Source organism: Myotis daubentonii, chromosome X (assembly GCF_963259705.1).
Source record: "Myotis daubentonii chromosome X, mMyoDau2.1, whole genome shotgun sequence".
Lineage (NCBI taxonomy): Eukaryota > Metazoa > Chordata > Mammalia > Chiroptera > Vespertilionidae > Myotis > Myotis daubentonii.
This window is the reverse complement of record NC_081861.1, coordinates 133,892,643-133,918,746: the sequence shown is the minus strand read 5'-3', so window position 1 is coordinate 133,918,746 and position 26,104 is coordinate 133,892,643. Positions and strand designations below refer to the sequence as shown.

General features: G+C 43.8%; 1 protein-coding gene across 6 annotated transcripts in view; it reads right to left on the bottom strand.

The window, feature by feature from the left end:
* Positions 1-26,104, bottom strand: part of GPM6B (glycoprotein M6B) — a 142,741-nt gene that overhangs the window by 6,000 nt on the left and 110,637 nt on the right. For 3 of the 6 annotated variants that reach the window (XM_059680267.1, XM_059680266.1, XM_059680268.1), the window contains exons 2-6: positions 23,351-23,470; positions 7,402-7,588; positions 5,572-5,728; positions 3,171-3,342; positions 957-1,030 (exon numbers count right to left, since the gene is read on the bottom strand). In XM_059680267.1, coding sequence (XP_059536250.1) covers positions 957-1,030; positions 3,171-3,342; positions 5,572-5,728; positions 7,402-7,588; positions 23,351-23,470 — 710 coding nt within the window. The remainder of the gene's footprint in view (positions 1-956; positions 1,031-3,170; positions 3,343-5,571; positions 5,729-7,401; positions 7,589-23,350; positions 23,471-26,104) is intronic. The other 3 variants (XM_059680270.1, XM_059680269.1, XM_059680271.1) reach the window with 1 other exon arrangement.

Sequence of the window (26,104 nt, the reverse complement as noted above, 5' to 3'; positions counted from 1 at the left end):
TATTACAATGCTGCTCAATGACTGCAATGTGCAGCCAAGGTTGGGATTCCCTGCCTTGAGCCATTCCACACTATGGATATACACACTGACCAGCCAGGTCAGCAGGGGCTCATTATTTTCAGTAACTGATTGCTTTCTAAAAGCACATTAGGGTTCTCTTTTTTTTTAATATATATTTTATTGATTTTTTACAGAGAGGAAGAGACAAAGATAGAGAGTTAGAAACATCGATGAGAGAGAAACATCGATCAGCTGCCTCCTGCACACCCCCTACTGGGGATGTGCCCGCAACCAAGGTACATGCCCTTGACCGGAATCGAACCTGGGACCCTTCAGTCCGCAGGCCGACGCTCTATCCACTGAGCCAAACTGGTTTCGGCCATTAGGGTTCTCTTATACATGCAAGCTTCTACTGGTGCATTTAAGAGTTTTATAAACCAATGCCTGAAGAATATTCTAGGGCCAGAGGTTTTAAAGCAGAGAATGTTAAGATTTAGTGCCAATTAAGGGTGCCCTAGAAATAACAGCAATCACTCTGGCAATATAAGTGACTGACTGTAACTTGATTTATAAAATTTTGACTTACATACAAATACAGGGGACACTTTCCCCTGAAAATTAATTTACACTTGTCCTGTGACATGTTCTAATTTGAAAAACTGTCTGAAGGTGAAAGAAAAGAGTCTCTTTATACTTTCAAAAATCAGGATTGGGGTCACTTACAAATTGTTGCAGAAAGAAAGCTTTCTGATTGCTACGATCCTCACTGAATGAAAGGGCCATCTTTTAGGTCAAAAGTGATTGAGTACTGATTACATAAAGTTCACTCTTTAAAAGCCTGTAAAAAGGTCTTTCCTTGACAGCATTTGAGCCATCCCTCCTGCTTTTGCTCCCCAGGAGAATGGACTCTGTTTTGTTGTGATCATCTGTGAGCCTCTGACAGGAGAGTGGTTTACCTCGTTGGTGTTGCAGATGTTCTCTAGGGCAGAGCCGCATATTTTTCCTGGGAAAGCATTCCAAGGAATGATACCTGTGAAGTGAGACCCAATAGAGAGTTAGGTGTTAGGGCAAACTACAATGCTTCATGCTCTCCCATCCTCACCACTTTGGAAGCCAATTACAGTGCAGTTGTAGGTCATATTCGTCATCAACAGTGAACACACTTGCCCTCTGCAAAACAGCCTTTCGGAATAATTAAGTCCCATTTGGACTATAGGGCATGAGTAAAGTCAACTAGTCTGTAAGAGACTTAACCTGATACTATTTTTTCGACAAATCATGCTTTGTTTAGTGGAGCTGATATCTGTAAAAAATGATTTTTTTCCCTCCTGTGTATCTATGAATCATAGTTGAGCAGCTCCAGGAGGACCCCCCGCCCCATAAAGCATTTCATCATGCTGAGGTCAAGTTCATTTCCTCATGATTCCTTGGTCTGTGGCCTTATTACTCAGTCTCTGTTAGTGGTTTGCCATGAGATAAGTTGTGAAATTGAGAGTCTGTGCTCAGAAAGTTTCATGGCAGTTTGACAGAGTAATTTGTTTTTGTTAAATAATTTGGACTTGTATTTTGTATGTCTTTGCTTTTATATTCATAATTTTTTTAAAAAAAATTATTTCAGAGAGAGGAAGGGAGAGAGAGAGATAGAAACATCAATGATGAGAGAGAAGCATTGATTGGCTGCCTCTTGCACGCCCCCTAGTGGGGATCCAGCCTGCAACCCCGGGCATGTGCCCTGACCTGGAATGGAACAGTGACTTCCTCCTTTCATAGGTTGATTCTCAAGCACTGAGCCATACCGGCTGGGCCATTTTTTATTGTGTTTTACAAATGTTTTGGAAATACTTTGGGATTGAAAACACTGACCTTCATCACAGAGTGTGGCCAGCACGGTCTGTGGTCTTTCTCACTGTAACCTGGACTCCTCCCTGCAGCAACATTGTGCATTGGGGGCTGCTGCTCTTTTTGCCATTAATGAGCAGGTGCATGCTTACATATTGAACTCAGCTCAATTTACACTTCCCCAGGAGGTAAGGAAGGAGGATTTTAAAACATTCCTGATTTCCTCCATCCTTGCTGTGAGCCAAGAATAAGTCTTCATGCTTCAGAAGAATGGGAAATGACGAGTCTCTAAATTGTCAGTGGAACCGGCGATTTAAAATACAGATTAAAAAGATGATTACCAATACATTTAGACATTGATTTACAAATACTTTAAAATCAACTTTAGGCTCTGTTTTTAGGCTCTGTTTTCAATCCATCGAAAAGAAGTGTGGTTGAGCCTTGGTCTTTATGAGAAAAGATTATTAGGCTGATGGGCAATTTAAAACAAATTTCCTATTATATCATAAGGTAAGAGGCTGAGGATAAGTCACACGGGAAAAACAAGCAACAAAAATGAAATGCTAGTCATCTCTCTCTCAAAACTCTGAAAGAACAGTTACTTCCTCTTCGGTTCTAATGAAAAGCTGTTTTCCCCTAGTTTCTGCCAAGAACAGGATTTCTGCCATCCTGGCTAGAAACACTAATTAAACTCCGTACATAGAGGATGTTGCCTTCTCTCACTCAGCAGGGAAATCAAGTCTCAAATTAATTGACAGGCACAGCAATGGCCCCTTCTGTGGCTTGTCAAAATGAACCAACCATAGCTGCCTATTGGGATGATCCCATTCATTTGAAAACATGTTTGAACCTGTTTCCAACTGCCGGCTGTTACAGAATATGTTCTCATGGCTTTAAAATACATTTGGATTTTAGGTTGTGTTTTTCAGTATAGATGAAGTTGAAGCAATTGGTCATTTTAAAAAGACCTGCTTTGAAGAGTCGGACATACAAATTAATTGGATTATACAGGGCATGCAATGTTTTGGATGGAAAGATGATACAAAACTGGAATATTGAAAATACGTAAACTTTTTATAGTGGACATCATCTTTTTTATTCAATTGCATTATGAATTAGCTTCTCATTATTATAAGATGTTTGCTACTTTCTTGAAAATATAACAAAATTTTAAATGGCACCCTTTATAAACTAAGACCCTAACGATCTTTCCATTCTAACAGAAAAGGTATGAAAGAGATCATGATGATTAAAAAGAGGCCCATGTAATAATTAAGGTGCAGACTTACACATGAGAGCATAAACATTAATGGGGGATTAAAAGGAAGTACCGTATTGTCGGATATCCACGCAGATCTGCTCCACACTGGCTGTCCCGTTGGTCTGGGGTGACTTGATGACTTCACAAGTTGACCATATGTTGTAGAACATAAACACGGGCACCGCAGAGAAACCAAACACACCGAGCCAGGCCACTCCCAGCACATAGGTGAGGAAGACAAACTAAGCCGAAAAGGACAAAGAATCGTCACTGGACCTGCCAAGGCGCACCGCCTGGGAGGAATGATTCTGCATTTCTGACCTGATACCAAACCTGTGGGATGCATTCAATTCAGAGCACCGTCCGGCCACAGTAGTGACAAGGGAAAGGAGAACCAAGGCTGACCGCTGGGGCAGGGTGGTCACACTCTCCAGAGAGAGAGTATGGAAAATGTTTACTACCGAAGCCCGGTTAGTTAAAAGTCCTTTTAACAAGGACCAGAGATTTTCAAGAGATGAGATCCCTTGTCCAAGATCACAGAGCTAATTAGTGACAGGACCTTCCATGTGGCATTCTTCCTAAACATCAATTCTGTACTCCCCATGGGACAGTGTCTGGGTGGTTTCACATGCCACTTGAATTATAACCATATTAATTTCCCCCAAATTAAGTTCTTTTACATAATAGATGGATAGAATAATAGTCATATAAGACATCCCTTCTCAAAAGCAACCTCACTAGTTTCATGAGCCTGTGAAATTACTAAAAGCATTAGATCTTGAACCTGTATTAAAAGGTTAAAATAGCCTTGCACACAAGTTTAATGCACAGTGAATCTGATCAAATTCTCATTTCCCCTGAGTTGTTTTCATCTTTAAGATTCACAGCGACTCTACAAGCAAAGCCCTGGCTTAGGACAAAATCACCGTGTTCACCCCCACGTTGCAACAGAGAATGTAATCACATTGCTTTAAGTTTCTTCTTAACCTGCCTTGACTACCAGTTTTCAGAGAACTTTGAAAGGCTGTTTCAAACACATTGGGGTATTTATATTTTCAGAATGTGCACCCACGGAGTGTGTGGGTGAAGGTTCGGAATCCTAGTTTGGCTTTTTAGTTTTTCAGGCTGCTGCTGAAGAGGTGAAGGTTCCATCTAGCTTTCCACACTGCAGGAAATACCTGGGTCGTGCCAGGTTGGCCTGGGGTCGGCTCAAGACAGGTCACCTCCTGTCGGTCATCCCAGGAAACTGCAGGAACAAGGCATTTTATCTCAAGGGCATTTACACTTTGGGAAGCATTTGCATTTCTAAAAGTATTCAAAGCAGCAGAGTTCAGCAGTTTCACAGGCTCCCTCCCCAGTGCTTACGGGTGGGCCACTCCAGACTTGGCTTTCTTTTCTGGCCCTTCAGAAGAAAACTTGCTTTCTAATACACCACAAAGACTTGAAAAGGGGCTGGTGATTCTTTGCTTGGTGAGCCTCCCTTTCCCACAGCGGTCAGGGCTCCCAGGATAGCCGGTGCCCAGTGGAGAGGGCCTGTGGGGACATTTCTGTTCTGGTGGCCTCTAGCATTCAGAGTTCTGTCCTTAATGACACACCGTGAGGTGAGTCGCAGGCAGAGCCTGAACTGATCGCATTCTGGCCCTGGGCAAACAAGCTTTGCTGACCTCTGATCTAGAGGAGAACAGAGCTTAGAAAGAGCTCATTAAAAGGCTGGGTTCTAGGGCTGGTGTGGCTCAGTGGTTGAGCATCGGCCTATGAACCAGAGTGTCAGGGTTCTATTCCTGGTCAGGGCACCTGCCCCGGTTGTAGGCTCGATCCCTAGTGGGAGGTGTGCAGGAGGCAGCTGATAAGTGATTCTTTCATCATTGATGTTTCTATCTCTCCCTTCTGAAATCAATAATTTTTTTTTTAAAAAAGACTAGGTAATAAAGAGCTGCATCCCAGAGGGAAACTCTAAGGGGATTGAGTGGCTAGTACGTGTAAGGCTTCAGGATCACAATCCATATTCAAGATATGAAGAGAACATTGAGACGATGTCCAAGTCTTCTCCTTTTATTGTGGGAACTTTATAGTTGAAAAATCTTTAATACCCTCATTACCTATACCTTGATAAGGGAAATGTTTGATGTAATACTACCTCCCCCCATATACTTTAATTTATTATCAATAATATATTGAAGGTACTTTAAAATTCCGAACTCTAAATTAAGAACACTACAGGCATACCCCGGTTTTATTGAACTTCAGAGATGTGTGTTTTACAAGCTAAAAGCAAAGACCCTCCAGCAGCAGGAAGATTATGACTCGTTTCATTGTGGTGGTCTGGAACCAAGCCTACTGCATCTCCGAGGTGTGCCTGTATGTGTGTCATGGACTCTCCCTGCATTCTCAGCTCGTAGCTTTTCTCAGCTACACAGTACAGAGAGGTGTGGCTCTGGCTGTGCATCAGACAATCTGAGATTCATACTCACCATTCCACTGATGCATCGGCCACAGGCGGTGGTTTTAAACTCCCCGTGAAGTTCTTTTACTGCACTCGTGGTGTAAAAGCCTTCTGCCAACAGGATGATCCCATACAAGAAGAAAAAGGACGCAATTCCATAGATGACATACTGCATCATTTGGATTCTACAGAAAGGAAGAGGAAAGCCTGAGGATTTAAATCCACTGCCTGGTAAACAGCGTTTTCAACCTCTGGAGGGAGGACATGAGAATGGTGTCCTGTGACATCTCCTGCCACTCCCATGGCTGCAGTGGGCTTATGGGCATTCTGGACAGGCATCCTTGCCCACCCCACTGCATCCTGGGCCTTTTTTCCAAGGTGGGCCCACTGTTGAGGTGCACAGCCTTCCCAGACAAGAGAGACTTTTCCTTCGGTCAGGGGCAGAGGCTCAGGTGTAATCTTGTAATACTTACCCAAGTCCTGTGCCATGGGGGTTAGAATCCTCATTTTGCAAATAAGTAAAGAAAGGCATTGAGCATGTTCTTTCTGCCATATCAAATGCCTCCCAACCAGGCCTACTGGCTAATGTTACTCTGATAAGGCCCCTAAGTAAGCACTCAGGCTTCCTTAAGAAATAACTTGGGCAGATTTTTTTTTGCATTGAGATTCTCACTATATAAGTGATAATGGTCAAGAGGTTAAGGTACAAAAAGTTAATTTACAACTAATTTTGTCCTGTGAAAGCTGACAGGGACCCAGATGACTGTTCCTCAACCTTTGGCTGCCCTTTGGAACTACCAGGGGAGCTTTAGGAAATACTGGTCCCTGGGTACTATCCTTAGAGCTTATGACTTAATTGGTCTGGACCAAAGCATGGGCATGGGGAATTTTTAAGGATTCATGGAAATCTGAGAGCCACTCATCAAGTTCACTAGCTAATTAAAGCAGCACACCTTTCCCAGGGTCAGTCGTGGTAAATATTCTTGGTCTTCTTTGCACACAGTTGTATTGTCCTGTTTGATCCTCCTTATAACTTCACCTACCCCTGCTCATTACTTTGGATATCATTCGTGAATAGATAAAACAGAATAACATCCCCTAAGGACTCTTCCAACATGACTTCGTTATTGATCCATAAAAATTCATCCGTGCCTTTTTCAGTCTGGTGGGGAAGTTTTTTATAATCACAAGGCACCTGAATACAGTGAGACTTTGGAGGTCAAGGAAGGAAAAAGAAAATACTGGAGGCAATAGGGAAAGTATATGAAGTATATGAATGCACTGCTTTGGGGCTTGTACCGTTAGGAGAATCTGCATGGCAGTTGTTGAAACTCCACTGAGAATGGCTCCAGAATGGGGAGGCAGAGATTTGGGGCTCAACTCCCCCAAACTTTCCCTTTTCTGCATTGGAAGGTGTTTTGGGATTTGTTCTTCTGCCTGAAGAATTAATGTCAAAAGTCCTGCTCCTGTAGAATTAGAGGACAGTCCTCAATAGGGTTCCTATTATTCCAGGGATGGTCGTTTCTTGTGAGACCACTGGAGGGCGCCTCTTACTTGGGAACCATGATAACTGGCGGTGATCTGCAGCATCACCCTGCCACCGGCCCCCATGTCCAAGGCTACAGTGTGTGGATATCCTATGTGTGAAGCTTGCCATTCCCAAGTGAGATCCCAAACACCCACTTCCTTCTTGGCCCTTTCTTTTTTTCCTTCTCTCATGGACCTTCTTCTATCTGCATACAGCGAGCTTTCATGAAAAGCATCAGCTTTCTGCCAGGAGAGCACACTGTCGTCTTTCTGAAAACATCATGGGGTTGTTGCGTTTTAAACACAGTTTTAAAGGGAAGCAGGTACTTACACATCACTCAGCACGGCATGGTCCCTGATGTTGGTGGAGAAGTGTTGCTCAAGAATCGCCACAGTGCCTGCAAGAGCCACATGTCCACAGCCACAGAACAAAGCCACCCCGGAGAAGCAGAGGATGGTGGCCACCAGAGAGGCGTAGGGGACTCCTCCCAGGCACTTGATGCAGCATTCGAAGCAACCTAGACCCAAAGGAGAGAGATGCATCTGTTATGGGCAAGATGCTCTGGTCTTCATGAACACCACACATTAGCCAAGAAGGTTCTACTTTTCCACCTTCCTTCTCAGACCCTATAGTTAACAGTGCAACATCCCAAGGGCCAGTGGGGCAGTTGTCATGATCTCCTATTCTGTGGGTGAAGACTCTAGGGCTCCAGGAGGGAACGTAGCCTAATTTGCTAGATAATTGATAGATAATTATGTAGTAAGTCACAATTCTAGAGCTTCTCCACTAACCCGGGTTGGTGGGGGGACCTGCTTAAGTGACAATGTAGAGCAATCACTCCCCTAACAGTAAAAAGAGAGGATAGCAGGGAAGCTGCAGTTCTACGAAGAAAAGCCACCATCAAGTTCCCCGCAACCTCAACCTTCTGGGGTTCCAAGTACCTCTATTTCTGTAGCAGCCAATGGCTTTGCCTGAGCCCTCACGTCCTGGGAACCAGAAGAATCAAATACAGTAATTACACTGTTGCTGCATTCAGAAAAATATGAACGTGATCATTTTGGAAAGGTGATAGGTATTTTGGTCCCTAGAAGTACAGAGTCACCAAGGCACACTTGAGTGGATCCCCTCAGGTTTCATTCATGTCAATATCATAAATTACCTTAATTTTGTACTAAAAATGTCCCCCAGCCCAGCAGCACAAGCAGTTTATTCATAGTCCTCCTCCTCCCCGGCTTCCATCTGTCCCCTTCCTCGACACACATGTTCAGAATAAGAACCCAGAACTGGTGGATGACATTTAAGTACTTGAAGAAGGAAAAGGAACAGAAGAAAAAAAAAAGACAAAATGAGCATCCATGAAGTGAAATGAAGGAGAGAGAGCTACAGTTCACTCTTCATCTTGAGAAGAATAAGACTTCTATTCATTTTTAAAATAAACTTTTACTTGAGATGGCCATGGAGACCTCCCCAAGGGGCAAAGCCAGTTGCCATTTTCAGTTCGGAGACATTTATGTTTTGGTAGAGCAGTGCTGGCCTCAGGATAATGTCACTACCTCCCTGACCTCCTGTCCCTGTTTATATTATCCAGACCCTTAAGTAAATGGCTTGTCAGGGAAATCGAACTCTGAATGCATTATGGGGTCTAATAGCAGTCAAGGGCAGTTCATTACTCCAAGGCAGCACATGAAGCCATTTCTTTTCCCCAAATGGTCTTTACAGTAGACACGAAGTGGATACCCAGCATAAAACACTGGAGACAGGCTTTTCCATTTTGATGAGCATCCCATTTTAAACTAGCATTTGCTTAACCCCACCACATTACCAGATTTCTCCAGCCTCGATGTGTTCTAGTACATAAATAGCAATAGACCTGTCTGTGTTGTATCATTCACAATCTCCCCACTCCTAGTCTCTATGATATAAGTAACAAGATGCATGCCTGCTTCCCTGGCTAACAATGTCGTATCTGGTCCATATTGCATAGAGATGTGTGGTCTGGAGGCTCTGCTGTCCAACATGGTAGCCACTAGCTCATGTGGCTATTTAAAATAAAATAATAAATTCAGTTCCACGAGCCACATTTCACATGCTAGTCGCCACATGTGCTAGCAGCTGCCCTATTGGACAGAGCAGATGGAGAACATTCTATCATTGCAGAAACACTGCTTTAGAAGATAGAGTTTCACCTGTCACATATTTGTTTTTCTATAACATGACCTGGGTTTTAACTGAGTTTTACTTTGGGTTTCATTAATACAACATGTTTTTGAAGACCTACTGGGTACTAAGAACTGTGCTTGGCTCTGGGGAAACAACTATGAAATCAGATGGGTTTTTTTTTGCCTTCAAGGAGATCAGTCTAATAATGCTGAAAGCAGACATATAATGTTATTATAGTACAGCATAAGATACAGACTGCTGGAGAGCCAGTGGCTGGTGGGTGGGAAAGGGGAGAGAGAAGGACAGGAAGGAATAAATTCATATTGGGGAGGGATTAGGAAAGGCTTTCTACAGAAAGACCTCATATGCAGAACACAGTTGACATGGTGACATTGACATATACTAGCGACCTGATAAAAGGCTTATTCATTCCTGAATATTTTTGTTTTATATATGTATACTATATATTTAAATAAACCATATCCTTTCTCATCATTTGGAGTTAGGTTAGGTGTTATGGCATAGCACACTTGCTCTTTAACAATATAACTCATCCTTCACAATTCAGCTGCCACTTCAAAGGTCTTTCATCCAAAGTGTTATAGCATTCTGCTTCTTTCAAAGGAAATATCACAGCTGCTCCCTGACTCAGAAAGACAAGCGGGGTTAGAAGAATGCTGCTGTTCAGTCCCAACTTCAACACTACATCAAGGTTAAAGTTTCCCTCCAATTTATATCTCTCAAGGACTCCATATACCCCATGCTGTGGGTCTGATTTTATAACAGCGGGGGAAATCAGGGACTCAAGGATTTGGAGGATCACGTAAATGAATCAGTCTCTCTGCAGATGGTTTTATTTGCAGCTATAGGAGCTCTGGCTCCTATAGAACAGAAGTCACCATATTGGTTATCATTCCACATTCACAGATAAAACTCTTAGGGACCTTGCCGGTCAATGTGAGTCGAGGCTTGTGGAATGCAACATGGGAAAAATGTATAGGAAACAATACAGCTGGATGCATAGCAGGTTCATCTAAAGGCACAGCTCAGCCCTCACTCAAGAGAAACTCTTCCCATAACCTTGCTGTTATCATCACTTTGGGTATTGAGGTGTCTCAGAGGTCTTGTTTAATTGAAGCTGTCAGTTAAGCGGAGTAACAGATATGGGTGCAGATGACAGCATTAAAAAGGAGGGAGCAGCTGTCTATTCACTTGTTCCATTTCATTCAATTAGTGACCATTCAATGCTCACCAAGTGTCTTCAATGTCCCAAGCATTTTTGCTGGGCACTGGGGACTCAATGGTAAACTAAGATAGGTGTGGTCTACACTCTAATGGAGCTTATAGTCTACGGGGAAATGGACATTAACCATATGGTTCTAAGCTCAGAAGTCCTAGGATAGCAAACTATGGGGACTCACTTAGGTTTCAGAGGGATGGCCATGGATGGCTTCTGGAGTTTAAATATGAAGGATTAATTTCAGTTACTTAGGCAAAGGGAGAGCAGAATGTGTTAGGGAGGATGTTTCAGGAACAGAAGGAACAAAAACTCTATGGTAGAAAAGAACAGGGCACTTTCCTGCGCATGAAAGAAGCCAGAGCACAGACTACACAGAGGGTGGGGCAAAGAAGATAGGAGGGATCTATTTCTGATAGACCACTTAGGGCCTTAGGCACCTTAAGGATTCTGGACTTATCCTCAGAATCATTTGAAGCCATTGAGCTCTTGTAACCATAGGGAACAGACTGGGGTTGCAAAAGATCACTGAGGCTGATGCGATGGGAACAAAGTGGAAGCAGAGGTGAGTAGGAACCCAGTATAATGGTTCACACAAAAGATGACAGGAGCTTGGACCAGGGCAAATGTGATGGCAGTAGAGGAAATTAATGGGTCTGAGAGATGATTAAGATGTCACACGGGCACAACTTGGTGTGGATTTGATCATGGGGTTGGGGTGGGTTGGTGAGCACCAAAGATGACTCGTAAATGTCTAACCAGGAAGATGTTGTATAACCAGATAGATGTTGTATTGTTCTCCTAGCTAGGTTGGCCAGAAGAGGGCTAGGCCTTCAGGACAAAGGTGTTGAGTTTCCTTTTAGACATGTTGAGTTTGAGGTGACTGGATGTTGTCTTAAGGTAGGATTTCTTGGATCCGTGGGTCTATAGCTCAGAAGAGCTAAAGATGGATGCCATCAGCTTCTACTGGACAGCAATGAAAACTTTCAGACATCAAGAAAACATACGAGTGGACCATTTGCAGTTGAAAGTGCTTTAGACCTTTTGTTTTGCAAAGTGTGGTCCTTGGACCAGCAGTATCAGCTTCAGCAGGGAGCTTGGGAGAAATGCAGAATCTCAGGCCCCACTCCAGACCAGCAGAATCAGAACCTGCATTTTAACAAGCCTCTGCCTCAGGTGACTTGTGTGCACAAGAAAGTTTGAGAAGCCCATTGCTAGTCAACAGTCCCATCTTCCCAGTCTCAGGAGTGGTGTCCTGAGCCTGTTTGAAGTGCCTGTGTTGTGTTCAACCATGTTTGGTGTTTTCCCCTTAAGAGGTGGCCCACTGAGCTTGGCCAAAACTCTAGCAAATCAAATGACAAGTTCCAGGGGCTGCAATGAGGAAACAAAATGTTTCAAGTTGTTCAGCTGTCCTGAAAGGAGTGCAACTAGAGCGCTTTTTCTGAGCCAAATAAGTCCTCTTAACCTCAGAATTTTTGACAAAGATGCTTTAGAGCCACACCATAGATGAGGTCTGAGAAAACAGATTTATTCCCTCACCCGACCCCGCCATGGGGCTGAGAGTGCCCATTCAGACAAAGGAACTGGATCTGTGATTCAGGCTGTCCCCAGTGTGAGAAGTCACAGGCAAGACTGGTGTTTTGAAATGTGGAGGTGGTGCCAAGCATCAGCAGAGCACCACACTGTTCAAGTTCATGCTAGCTAAGGAAGGTCAATGCTTTTCTTGGATACTCCATAAATCCACACTCAAATTTTCCCAAGATTCAAACCGGCAAGGACAACATTGGTTAACGTGAACCAGAAAAGGCAAGGAAAGCATTTTTTCATGACTAAGATCTACTCAAGTAAAAATAAAAATCAATACCAGGCCTTCAAGCACATTTTGCTGTAATTCTCAATGCCTCTCACTAAAGCCCCAGAACCTCTTAGGTTAATAATGCTGTAAGCCTTCACTTAGCCGGTTTTGGTGGCTAAAGAGAATTTAAAATTTTTGGTTTTCATTTACACAAAAAGTCCAGTGTGCATTAGCCTAAGCGTTTAAATATAAACCACATAGTAGGGAGAAAGAAATCCACATCAATGCCTCTAACTCTCAATGGCCAGTTTGTCTCCAGTATCTCTAGAACCTTTTGTGCAGAACAACAGAATAAAACACGTTTTGTCCTCGGGCTTGCGGATGGCCGTTGCCATGGCTGTGGGTTCATGACAGCCCAGTGATTTGCCCCGAGTTGCCTGCGATCCTGGCTGCAGATTTAATGCTGGCCCAGAAGGAGGGCCAGCGGGAACAGGGCTCACATTCTTCCCCAGGGAATGAATGTCACACTCACACACACACCATGCTCTAAGCACAGCCTTCCTTGCTCCTTTACTGATTCCTAATGAGCCGCAACATTAAAAAGAAAAGGAGAAGTAGCCAAGGTTTGCAACTTTCAAAAAACAGCATCAGGAAAATGGAAGCGGTGAGAATCCTACTTAATAGAAGCAAAAGTGAATGTCAGCTGCGGCTCTCAACAGGGCGTGACTGTGCCCCCAGGGGACATTCTGTAATGTCTGGAGATATTTTAGGCCCCCACAATTGGGGGAGAGGGGCGCTACTTGTTCCAGCGACTAAAGGTCAGGGATGCTGCCAAACTTACAATGCACAGGACAGGTCCCCAAGTATCTGACCCCAAATGTCACTAGTGCTGAGACAGCATGAACAAAAATCTATATGGGTTTAGATCCGTGGTTTTCAACTGGGGATGATTTTGCCTCCCTGGGGACATTGGGCTGTGTGTAGGAAGACATTTTCGGTCATCACAACTATGAGGTCACTGCTGGCATCTAGCGGGTAGAGGCCAGGGATGCTGCTAAACATCTTACAGTGCATAGGGCAATCCCCCCCAACAAAAATGGTAGGATGCACAATGTTAGTAGTGCCACAGGTGAGAAAACCCGCTCTAAGGTTACAATGCACAATCCTGGTCTGAGACACCTACAATTTTTTTAAGGAAGAGCTTAAGTCCTGGCTAGTGAGGCTCAGTTGGCTGGCACATCCTCTCATGCACCAAAAGGTTGCGGGTTTGATCCCCGTTGGGACACGTGTGAGAGGCAACTGAGTGATGTTTTTCACTCACATCAATGTTTCTCTCCCCCCTCCCTCCTTTCTCCCCTCCATAAAAAAATCAATGAATGTCCTCAGGTGAGGATAAAAAAATAATAATGACAAAAATTTTTAAAAGAGCTTAATAAACTTTAGTTGGCTTAGAAAATATCACAGAGCAGAGGCGCTCAAGTTTTGCTGCACAGAATTATCTGGAGACCATTTGAAAGCCCAGATGCCCAGACTTCACCCCAGACCAAATAAATCAGAATTTCGGGGGGTGGCACTCAGCAATGAGAGGTTTTGCGATTTTAAAAACAAAGCTCCCGATGTGATTTTAATGAGCACCCAGGTTGGAGAACAAGTGTTACAGAGCCATTCAATATTGGAGAACTTGCATCTGCCACAGGGAAAATACCAGAGTCCCAATACTTACAAGGCTTCTTAATAAAACTGGTGGTAAGATGAACAACTGTGACTTTTTTGATAGCATGAAAGATCTACACAACTCAGAGAACCAATAGTTTTCAAATGACCCATGTGTGATATGAAATCATTCTTGAATACAGAGCTAAGATAGTGCAACAGATTTGAACGGAACACAGTATAAAAAGTGGAGCTTTGCAAAAATGTAAAACAGTACTTACTACTCTTCTCACTCAAGTTTTCTTTAGTTTAAGAAAATAGTTACCTTTCCTAAATATTATTTAACATGTAACAGATTTATTATGGTTTGTTATTATTTTAAATAAATAATGAGTTCATTATTTCACAGTTAATTTTTCATTTATAATTTCTAATACAGAAAATATTTATAGATATAACCCACATGAGCAAAAGTTTTTGGGGTCTTCAATTACTTTTAAGTGGTAAAGGGATCTGTTTTTTAATAATATAAAGGGAATTGCTTTTCAGCAGATCCTTTTAAAAAGCTTGTCCTAAAAGCTATTAAATATATTAAAGAATAGATTTACTTCTAACATTTGCAAAATGTCATGAGCAGTAGATGATAAGCAATTATATTAAAGACTAGAGGCCCGGTGCACAAAAATTTGTGCACTCGGGGGGGAGGGGGGTCCCTCAGCCCGGCCTGTGCCCTCTTGCAGTCTGGGACCCCTCGGGAGATAACGACCTGCTGGCTTAGGCCTGCTCCCGGGTGGCAGAGGGCAGGCCCAATCCCTAGGTGCAGCCCCTGGTCGAGCTCAGAGCAGGGCCGATTGGGGAGTTGGGGCACCTTCCCCTGTCATGCACAGAGCAGGGGAGATTGGGAGGTTGTGATGCCACCCCCAGTCACGCTCAGGGTAGGGCCGATTGGGGGGTTGAGGCACTGCCCCCTGTCACACTCAAGGCAGGGTCGATGGGGAGGTTGCGGCGCCACCCCCTGTCATGCACAGAGCAGGGCGGATCAGGGGGTTGGGGCTCCACCCTCTATCACCCACAGAGCAGGGCTGATCAGGCGGTTGGGGCGCTGCCACTGTCACACTCAGGGCAGGGCCGATGGGGAGGTTATGGCTCTACCCCATCACACAAAGAGCAGGGCCCATGGGGGGGGGGCGGGGTTGGGGCTCCGCACCCTGTCACACACAGAGCAGGGCCGATCAGGGGGTTGAGGCGCCGCATCCTGTCACACACAGAGCAGGGCCGATCAGGGGGTTGGGGAGCTCCCTCCTATCAGGCACAGAGCAGGGCTGATCAGGGGGTTGGGGCGCCTTCCCCTGTCACAAACAGAGCAGGGCAGATAGGGAGGTTGTGGTCCCGCCCCCTGTCACACACAGATCCGCAGGGCTATCAGGGGGTTTGGGCACTGCCCCCTGCCACGCTGATCCCAGTGCTGGGAGGCCTTGCAGCTCTGCTGATCCCGGTGCTGGGAGGCATATTACCCTTTTACTATATAGGATAGAGGTCTGGTGCATGGGTGGGGTTGGCTGGTTTGCCCTGAAGGGTGTCCTGGATCAGGGTGGGGGTCCCCACTGGGGTGCCTGGCCAGCCTGGATGAGGGGATGATGGCTGTTTGCAGCTGGTCACACACCCTTCAGGGTGGGGGTCCCCACTGGGGTGCCTGGCCAGCCTGGATGAGGGGATGATGGCTGTTTGCAGCTGGTCACACACCATTCAGGGTGGGGGTCCCCACTGGGGTGCCTGGCCAGTCTGGGTGAGGGGCTGAGGGCTGTTTTCAGGCTGACTGAAGCTCCCAACTGCTTCTTTTTTTCTTTTTCTTTTTTTATTCTGGGCCAGGTTTAGCTCTGGCTCCAGCTCTGAGGCCTCTGCTGCTGAAAACAGGTATCTGGTTTGTTTAGGTTCTATAATCGAAACTCTGTATCAACTCCAGCTCTGAGATCCCAGCCGGCTGAAAGCTGGTTTCTGGGGTTTTATTTAGCCTCTATATTTGTTACAATGTTTCTTAAACTGCAAGCGCAGAGGCCGGCAAGGCAGGCGGGGAATGTTGGAGTCCTCCGTCACTGAAGCAAGCAAGCCTCATGTTAGTTTCAAGCTGCCTGGCTGCCGGCCGCCATCTTGGCTGGCAGTTAATTTGCATATCTCCCTGATTAGCCAATGGGAAGGGTAGCGGTCATATGCCAATTACCATGTTTCTCTTTTATTAGATAGGATATATTCACGTGGTGAGAATGAACAAATTCAAGAAACAGACACTTCTTAGCCTCTTCCTTTGCCTTTGTGGGAACTGGCTTTGGCTTTCCTAAGCACCATGTGTGTGTCTTAGCCCAATGAAGTGTGGGAGCAAAGAATCAGGGAAACCAATGGTGAGTAGGAGAAGCTAGCTCTAAGTTTAGATATCACAGATTTTAAGAAAGATCTGTAGGGTATTCAAGAAATATGAGAACTATCTGCATCATGAAGCTTTGGTAGCACTCAACCTCCTTGACCATCTGGGAGACAACATCTATGTTTTCCTGGATTCCACTGAATTCACTGAGTGTCTGTTGAAGCAGTACTATATGCCAGGCACTGTTTTGCTCTCCCAGCATCGACACTGGAGTGGGGCGAGGGACAGAAACACAGAAGAAATCATTAAAACAGAATAAAGAGAGAGATGACTCAGGGGCATGGGGAGTGAGGTAGAGACAGATTTCCTGGGTCTAGTATGAGAGCTAAGGAAAGGGTGTATGGTGGCAGCAGTGTGGATAGGCCTTGAAGAACAGAAGGATCCATGGTTAGGACAGATGGAAAAGTACAGGGGAAGGAGAGCAGGGCCAACCTACTGAGGGATGCATGGGGGGAGTTCAGGGTGTGGCCAAGTTTATCAAGGATGCCAGGGCAGTGTCAGGGTAGGAACCAGAAAGGCAGGTGGGGCTCTCCTGTGGCAGGGAGGCCTCCAAGCCAGCTTGCACCTTTGCAGGCTTCATTTTGCCGGCAGTGAGGAGAGAGAGGTTTGTGAACAAGAGAGTTGACATGATCCAAGGTATGCTTTTAAGAGGTTAATCTGGGACTAGGGTGTAGGCTGGATTGGAGTGGGTGCAAACGAAAGTCTTCCACTGTAGGTGGTAGCAGAATGGGTCTTTTGGAGGTTTTTTCCAAAGCATACAGGGCGTGTTCAATGGAGGCAGGAAGGATGAAAATCAGACAAAGCTCAGAGCTACTAAGCACTCAATGTCACACAACATTTTATGGAAATGGCTTGACAAGAAGCAGTGAGAGAATTTATGTGAACAAGTCTTCATAAGGGTCATTCCAGAAAACATAAACTAATCCAGAGAGACAGAAAGCAAATCAGTGGTTGCTTGGGGAGGGTAGGTGAGAGGAGGGCTTACAGAGGGAACCGGGGAAACTTTGGGATTCATGAACACGTTACCATCTTGCTCGGGCACATACCTATGTCAAAACTTATCAACTAGGCCATTTTAAATATATGCAGTGTCAATCATACCTCAAAAAAAAAGTTAGAAAAAAATAGCTACTTTTTAAGTTTGGTTTTTACAAAAGACACTAGTAATTTTAAAAAGCTGTGAATCCCTTTTGGGAACTAAGGATTGGCTGCACAAGGTAGGATCCACATTAACCTGGGTGGAGCGGGGTGACATGTCCTGTGGCTGCAGAATCCACAGGACATGGATTCTGCAGCCCCCCACTCAGTGACAGGTAAGTGAAGGGGCTACTGTCATTGAGGAGAGAAGACAGTGCTCTGTGGCACAAAGGATGCATTTCTACTTGGAAACGTTCACACAGCTGGTGGCAGGCACCCTTCTGAGACAACCCCAATGATCCCACCTCCTGAGATTCACACCTTTGTGTCATTCCTCTCCGAGTGTGGGCTGGACCTAGTGACTTGCTTCTAGCGTCCTCTTTCTTGTGGGCATACTCTCGTACCCACTCACCTGATCTCTCTGATGAAGCCAGCTGCCATGTCATGAGGGAGCTGTGGGAAAGCTCACATGGCAAAGTATCAAGGGAGGTCTTGGGCCAGGAGCTAGTGAGGAACTGAGAGACCTCAGTACAGCAGACTGTGAGGAAATGAGCCCTGCCAACAACCGCAGCAGTGAGCTGGGAAGTGGATGAGTCCCTGGTTGGGCCTTCAGATGAGACCCAGAGACATATAAGCTGAGCCCAGATTCCAACCTACAGAAACCGAGATAGTATATGTTGTTGTTACTAGTCACCAAGTTTAAGATTAATTTCTTAAATGACAATAGATTACTAATACATTGGTGCTTGCCTACAGCTCTATAATACAATAGTTTTGCATTCTTTTTAGATACACAAAGATACAATGATCATCTAAAAACATCAAGAGGAGTTTCCTTCAAATTCAATAGCACCAACCGCAGCTGGCATGGCTCAGTGGTTGAGCATCCACCTATGAACCAGGAGGTCACGGTTCAGTTGTTGGTCAGGGCACATGCCTGGGTTGCGGGCTTGACCCCCCAGTAGGGGGTGTGCAGGAGGCAGCTGATCAATGATTCTCTCTCATCATTGATGTTTCTCTCTCTCTCTTTCTCTCTCTCTCTCTCTCTCTCTCTCTCTCTCTCTCTCTCTCTCAAATCAATAAAAATATATTTAAAACATCCAACAGCACCATCTGCTAAGGATGTGGTGATTTGGCTTTAGACATCTTGATAGTAACTATGTATACAAGTTGCCTGTGAATTTCAAGTTTCTGTTCTTCAGAAAAGTATTTTGAACTGAACCAAGGTTATGATCCTCTATGTGGTGGCCAGACTTTAGTGTGCATCTGAATCGCCTGGGGAACTTACTAAAACAGCAATTCCTGGGGTCCACCCCCCCAAAATGGTGGGTGGGGCCTGGGAATCCAAATGTTTAACCAGCATCCTTGGTGATTCTGATTCAGAGCATTCGAGGCCCATATTTTGAAAAATCACTTAATGAAATGACCCCCGATATTACAGTTAATAAAATATAATCATCTTTTACATATCACAGAAAATAAAACTTGCTAAAGTACACTGAATTGAGCAATGGATGAAAACAGCTCCATGACATCCATTAAAGGCACGTCATAGGATTATATTAAAGAACATGATGAGGGACATTTAAGAATTTCTCCCAAGCTCCCATCCACTACTTTCTCCTCACCCTCTCTTTGCCACAAGGAAACAAACCATTCCCACTTTCACTGCTCTTCCCCACTCTCCTTCACCAAGATTTTAAACAAAGGAATAAGAGGAGGCATGCTTTCAGACAAGTAGACAAGAGAAGCAGAGGTCACTATCTTTCAAACTAACCAGGACTCAGTGCATTAATGACGACCAGTTTTATGCATGCCTCTCCACAAGCAGAGAGCGAAAGCAAAATGAATACCTTACGCTAGTCTGTCTTTTCCAATGCTAAAGAGAGGTCTAGATCTCGAGGGTAAATTCACTTCAGTTCCTTCCTATCTTCTCTCTTCTTGCTCTGGACCTTCCTCTAAATTAGTGTGTCTCAAATGGTAATGTTCATAGGAAATCCTGTTAAAATGCAGATTCTGATTCTGCAGGATGGGAGCAGGGCCTGAGACTCTGCCTTGGTAATAAAATTCTAGGTGAGGCCAATTCTGCTGGCCCAAAGACCACACTTGGAACAGAGGATCTATACTCGGAAGCCTGTGTAACACAATCTACAGTAGCTTGAAGTATTCCCCACAGGTGTCCATTAACTATTCCTTTTATTACCAATGCTACCATCTCAGATGGCCATCTCAGGCCTGGGCCCCTAAGGCAGCATCACACAGGGTTGCCTATGTGGCCATCCATCCTTTGATTCCCTGGAGGCCTAGAGAAGATGTATTACCTGAGTAAAAAAAGTTAAAAAAATGAAAAAAATAAGAAAAAAGCAACAGATGGTGAAGGATTAACTATCCAAGTCCTAAAAAAATGTAATTCTACTGGGAAGTTACACCAAAAACAACAACACACACATGAAAATATCAGGCAAAGGAAACTGGAGCTACTGGACTTTTCCAAAGGGGAATAAGGAAGTTGGGGGTTGGAGGGAGGTGGTCTTGACTATAATAACTGCACAGGTGGGAGAGGCATTTTCCTTTGGCAAAGATCTTCTGGTCAGCTTGTATCAAAGCCTCTTCTTCCCCTCCCCCACTCGAAAGAAACAGAGAACTCTGGAAAAAAAATAGACACAAGAGCCATATGGAATTCTCTCTATTTTTTTCTCTCACACCATCTGGTTTGGAATCTAAGTACAGAATGGCAACTGCATCGATTTAGAAGCCAACAAAATCTCCAAGCAACTGGGAAGGCGAAGACATGGCTGGGTTCAGTCCCCTCACTCTGGAGCCTGCACTGTACTCTTTTTTAATTTGTTTTGTTGTTGTTGTTAATCCTTACCCGAGGGTATTTTTCCATTGATTTGTAGAGAGAGTGGAAGAGAGAGGAAAAGACAGAGAGAAACATCGATGTGAGAGAGACACATTGATTGGTTGCCTCCTGCATAAGCCCTGACCAGGGCATGGCCCGGCGAGGACCCTGCACCAAGGTACATGCCCTTGACCAGAATCAAAGCCAGGACCCTTCTGCCCACGGGCTGACGCTCTATCCACTGAGCCAAACCAGCTAGGACTGCATTATATTCTTTATACTCTCTCTCCTGCATGCAAGGTCTCTGTGGCTGGTTTCAGACACAAATGGTCCTGATTTCAGTCACTGCACAGAAAAAGTTAAAACTACGTGTGGGTAGAGATTGTTTCAGGATCTCGGAAGATGATTCTATAAATCAAGTTCAGTGATTTTATTTCTCCCCTTCAGACAATAACCTGCTTGCTCATGGAATTCTCACATGAAATATCACCAGCAAACTGATACTGAGTTCTACAGTTTCTCAGCATACCATTCCAGAAGTCTAAAAACTCTAAAACCAAGGATTATTTCTTTCTTTCTTGGTATCGTTCAGCTGGCAACAAAACCTGTTCTGATCTAAACTTATTTGAAGGCAAAACGCAATGTGATTGGACCAGAGGCTGTCTATAGGCTTCCTTTATGCAATGTAGGCTCTCTACGAAGATTAATGTGTTCGATTTGTGGGAGCACCCAGACTCCGCTGGTGATGTCATGTAGCACGTGGTGTACGTGCCATGTTACTTTTCAAAAACCCAAACTCTTCTGAATTCTGGAATAAGTCTGGCCCCAAAGGTTTCAGAAAAGAAATCGGATTGAGCCTTGTGTTTTTCTCCTCAGTGGCCACTGCTGCTTAGAATGCCCGTGTTCTGGTGTTTGGTTGTAGGATCAGAAGCATGTATTTTTCCAGTGTTCTTACAGGAAACTGTTCAACCAGTGGACAAAACTTGTCAAGAGCAATTGCTAGAGGGCTTTCCTCTAATAAGATACTGATGTTTACTCTTTACCACACAATCCAGGAAGATTTTTTTTATTTTTATTTTTCTTGATTTCCAACTAGCCTGGTGTCTTCCAACACATTCTTAAAATGAAGAACTCTCTGATAACTTAGGGACCTTCTTGTTATGTTAACTAATACCCTTCTTCTCACTCTATGCTATTGAACTGTGCACATTTTTAAATATGTTTTATTGATTTTTTTTTACAGAGAGGAAGGGAGAGGGATAGAGAGTTAAAAACACCAATGAGAGAGAAAAATCGATTAGCTGCCTCCTGCACACCCCCCACTGGGGATGTGCCCACAACCAAGGTACATGCCCTTGACCAGAATTGAACCTGGGACCCTTCAGTCCTCAGGCTGACGCTCTATCCACTGAGCCAAACCGGTTAGGGTGAACTGTCCACATTTAATGGTGGTTGGGGGTGTGTGTGTTAAAAACAGCTTTAATGAAATATAGCTTACATTTAAAATTCACCTGTTTTAAGTGTACAATTCAATGGTTTTGAGTAAATTTACAGTTATGTAACCATCACCACAATCTAATTTTAAAACATTTCCATCATTCTAAAAAATATCCCTTGTACCCCTTAGTAGTCACTCCTCATCACTCTTCCCTCAGCCTGTGGTAAACACTTTCTGTCTCTATGGATTTGTCAATTCTAGAAATTTCATATAAATGGAATCATACAATATTTGGTTTCTTGCGACTGACTTCTTTTACTCAGCAAAATGATTTTTGAGATTCATCCATGTTGCAGTACTAGTATGTGTCAGTAATTCATTCTTTAATTGCATGGATATATCATGTCTAATGGCAATTTTAAAAAATATTCCAGAACCCTCCATTCTTTAAAGGACCTCTGAGGACAAATGTGTGATATCCCTTCTTGCTCACCTTTTCTAACCAGCACTGCTCAGGTACACACAGAGCTGGCGTCTAACAGCCCCATGTCAAATGAAGGAATCCATAGCCCCAAATGTAGAGCTACATCCCAAGTCAGATTTCATGTTAATTAACCTGAAGCTCCAATTTAGGTTTTAAAATAAAAATAAAAAGTTTTATAAAATAATTGCGGGCATTGTGACTTTGGAATTCAATAGGTGTGCTACATCATATCTCAGGTACTTCTGAGGTATTCCTGAAAAAGTAAGAAACTAGGAAAAATGATTCTATGGGTTTATGCAAAATTATAGCAAAACTTCAAACCAATTGTTTATTTGACCCAGTACCATCCCTTTATAGTCACATTTTAAGTAACTTGAAATCACTGAATTTTAGCTAATTGAGCTGAGTATTAAGACGCGAGTAGACTTTGGGAATGTGGTGGGTGGATGTTCACATTACTCAGCATTTTCCCCCTTTTTAGTCCCCCACACATTTCACATTTCATCCAGGCCCAGCGCCTAGGTTCTGAGGGACCAGAGTTCCTCATGAGCAAGGAAACCAGAAACTGGACCTACCTGACGGGATCGGGTACAGTTATCCCATCCCCACTCCATGTGCTTTGACTTTCCCATCTCAAAGGCAATGGCTAACGTTAAATCAGAGTGGTACACAGCAGTGGGGCCAGGAATAAATCTGGGGATGCTCACAGTACCCTTAGAGCCAAGGCTCCTTGGCTGTCCTGGCCTAGTTTTTGGTCCTAAGGTGGACATGGGTGACACCTCCCCCCCCAATTATCAGTTCAGACATTGGAAATTTTGTGGTTAGCCCTAAGGTGTAGCTCATTGTATACTACTCCCTTTGAGAAGAAGAGGTGAGTGTGAGGAAAGGGGGAGGAGGGAGAAGAAAGAGGCGAAAGATGGAGTGGAATGGAGAGAAGAAGAGAAAAAGGAAGATGATCAAATTTTTTAAAGGGTCAATTCCACCCATGCCCCTGTGAACAAATGAATGCATCAAGCAAAAACATAAAATACCACCAATTGGAAAGAACCATTACAAATAATATTAACGATAACAGTTGACTTGCTATTAGAATTCACCCCAAGGCTGTATTTACCTGGACTGCTCAAGGGGCTAGCCCTGTCCCCCAGGGTTGGCACAGGACGGTACTGGTGGTTCTTTGAGCCTGGGTACATCCAGTGGTACCTGCCAATTTCCATTTCAGCTCTGCTGTTCACTGCCAATTTCAGGTGGCAAAGAGTCAGTGTCTCTATCTCCAGCAAAGATTCTATATCAGCATTTTAAGTAATTCTTTTACCATATAGTTCAAGGAAAGGAGTTTAAAAATATGCAATTGGAATGCAATCTTTCAATACCATCTTATCAACTCAGCATGATAAATTGAGAATGTTGGGATTTGTTCCTCTGTTTTTCAATTTAAGTTTACAAAAATCACCCAAATTGTTTTTTCTTTTCTTATTTAATCCATGTCTCCCACCCCACCCCTTAGAATGCTCATTTTGGGCAGACACTATTTATAGTAAAAATCTGGCTTCCCACAATAATATTTTTCTGTTTATTTCTCTTTCAGACCCACAGACTATCATAATTATTGCAGCTGCACAAGCAGAGGTGACTACAGGCTCACTTTCCATAATGGAAATCTGGCAAAGAACCCCATGCTCTGCTGAATCTTGGATGAAACTCCCGTCCTCCTACTGACATCTGCAACATTCTCTGTCACCTCATCTTAAACTCAGTACTTCAGAGCCTAGAATGTTCTGGATTAAACCCTGACTCAATGATCTCCCAGTGTTTTATAGACCAAGGGCTGCTGAGTTTGGACTACTGTTTACTCACACACACGGTGACAATTGGTCTCCTGAAGACTCGGGTCCCTATTTGGTAATATAACTATAATTCCTACTTAGGATTGGAGAGAAAAACATTTACTAATTTGCCTGACCCAGAGTCAGCTGCTGGTAACTATTAGTTAAATTACAATCTTGAAATCCCTAAGAAAACATAAGGCCAGCATGCCAGTTTATGTTTGGGAATCCCATAAAACCCAATAAGAGGTTATGTCCTCTGGGGTGCCACAAATATTCCAGGATAAAAAATATAATTCTAGCATTGACATAGATAATTATTCCATCAGAAGATCAGGCTATAACGCCCCATTTGGCACCTAAGAACCAAGGAAACAACCACATTGTGAGGCAACACGGCACATGCCCTGACCAGGTGCACTTCAAACCTCACAAAGACTTTATAAAATCCCAACTTTGATCTTTGAAAACTCTCAGGAATTTCCCACTGGGAGTGGACACATACTTTTCCAGGTGATGTTTTAGAGAAAGCCTTCTTTGGCTTCAGGTTAAAGTAAAATGTCTTCTAAAGACTTAAAGACACTGAAAAGAAAGGAAAGATGCTAGGACAACCAGAACTGCACATTGAAAGTGTTTGGCTGTTTTTGTTGTCCACAATGGTGCCAGCTGCGTAAGTTACAGAGTGCTTATGGTGCGCTGGTCACCATGCAAAGCATATTGCAGCCAATACCTCATCTGTCACAAGCACCCAATGAAACAGGTACTGGTATTCTTCTTCTATCTTTACAAATGAAGAAACCAAGATTAATAAGAAGGCAAGTCACTTGCCCACAACCATGCAGCAAGGGTGGAGGAGCCCAGGTATGAGCCCAGGCATTTTTACTCCATTTTCTACTCTTTTGCTGAAGCAGTGGTTAGCTTAACAAGAGTTTTTCTGCAGACCCTCTGGAGGTGAGCTATGCTTCTGTGCCTCCTAAAAAAATGTTTCAGATCCCAAGCTTCTGATGTTATGTCAGGGTTCTTAAATCTTCTTAGCTCTCACCCTTCCCTGGATTTAGATTTTTGCTTTACTAGTCACAAGATTCTCTCTTAGACATGGTTGTGCTACATTTTCTGAAAGCAAAACGACTCAGTGGGGCTGGTGGAAGAAACCAGAAGAAGGTGCAGTCGCCTCCTGCTATGACATGATTTACTCTTGGTAAAGTGGCTGTGAGCTCTCCATATTGACCTCAAGCAAGAGGATTCCATGTAGCTCTATCACATTTGATCTGAGAAATTTCATTGTCCTTAAAAACATTTCTCTCTCTATGCCCAATACACAGTAGGTGCCCCCCGAAAGTGTGCTGAACAAATATTTGGTTGAATGTAAAGGAGCTCCCTGAGACCATGCAATTCAAGCACTCTCTACATGGGATACGTCTATTCTCTGTTCTCATCTCCTCACAGGGTGGGGGTGTCTCCAGACATTTGGGCAATCAGGCACAGTCTGCCAGGCAATGATAGTGAAAAACATGGACTGCCCTACACTAATGTGTTTGCTGGGAACAACATGGCAGCCATGCCTGAGATGCTTAATTTAGCATAAAAATAATACTGCTCCAGCAGATGTGGGGGTGGAAGTGGCAAGTGGATGGAGGTTTTCCATTACTTCTGGGAAGGCCTTTTATAATAGTGAATCTTAAGATACGAAAGAAAAGAAAGTCATGTCTATTTCATGTGTTTGAGCCAAACTTAAAGGCATTAAATATAAAATTATTTATAAAATTTCAAAGAACCCCACATACATTTTGTTTAAAAGGACAAGGTCCCAACACTCAGAAGGGAGTCACATGATTGCAAGGAAAAGCTGCAGCTTGAATGGTATATTAATATGTTAATTCTGGGCAACTGGCAAGAAATGAGAAGATATGTACGCCCGGGGTCCTGCCTTACAGAGAGAAGACTGCAAATGTTCCCCTAAGAGAGTAGGAGAGAGAGATGGGGAGGAGACCAATCTATATTCTTGAAGAAGCACAAAAGGCTGTGACATCTGAGATACTATT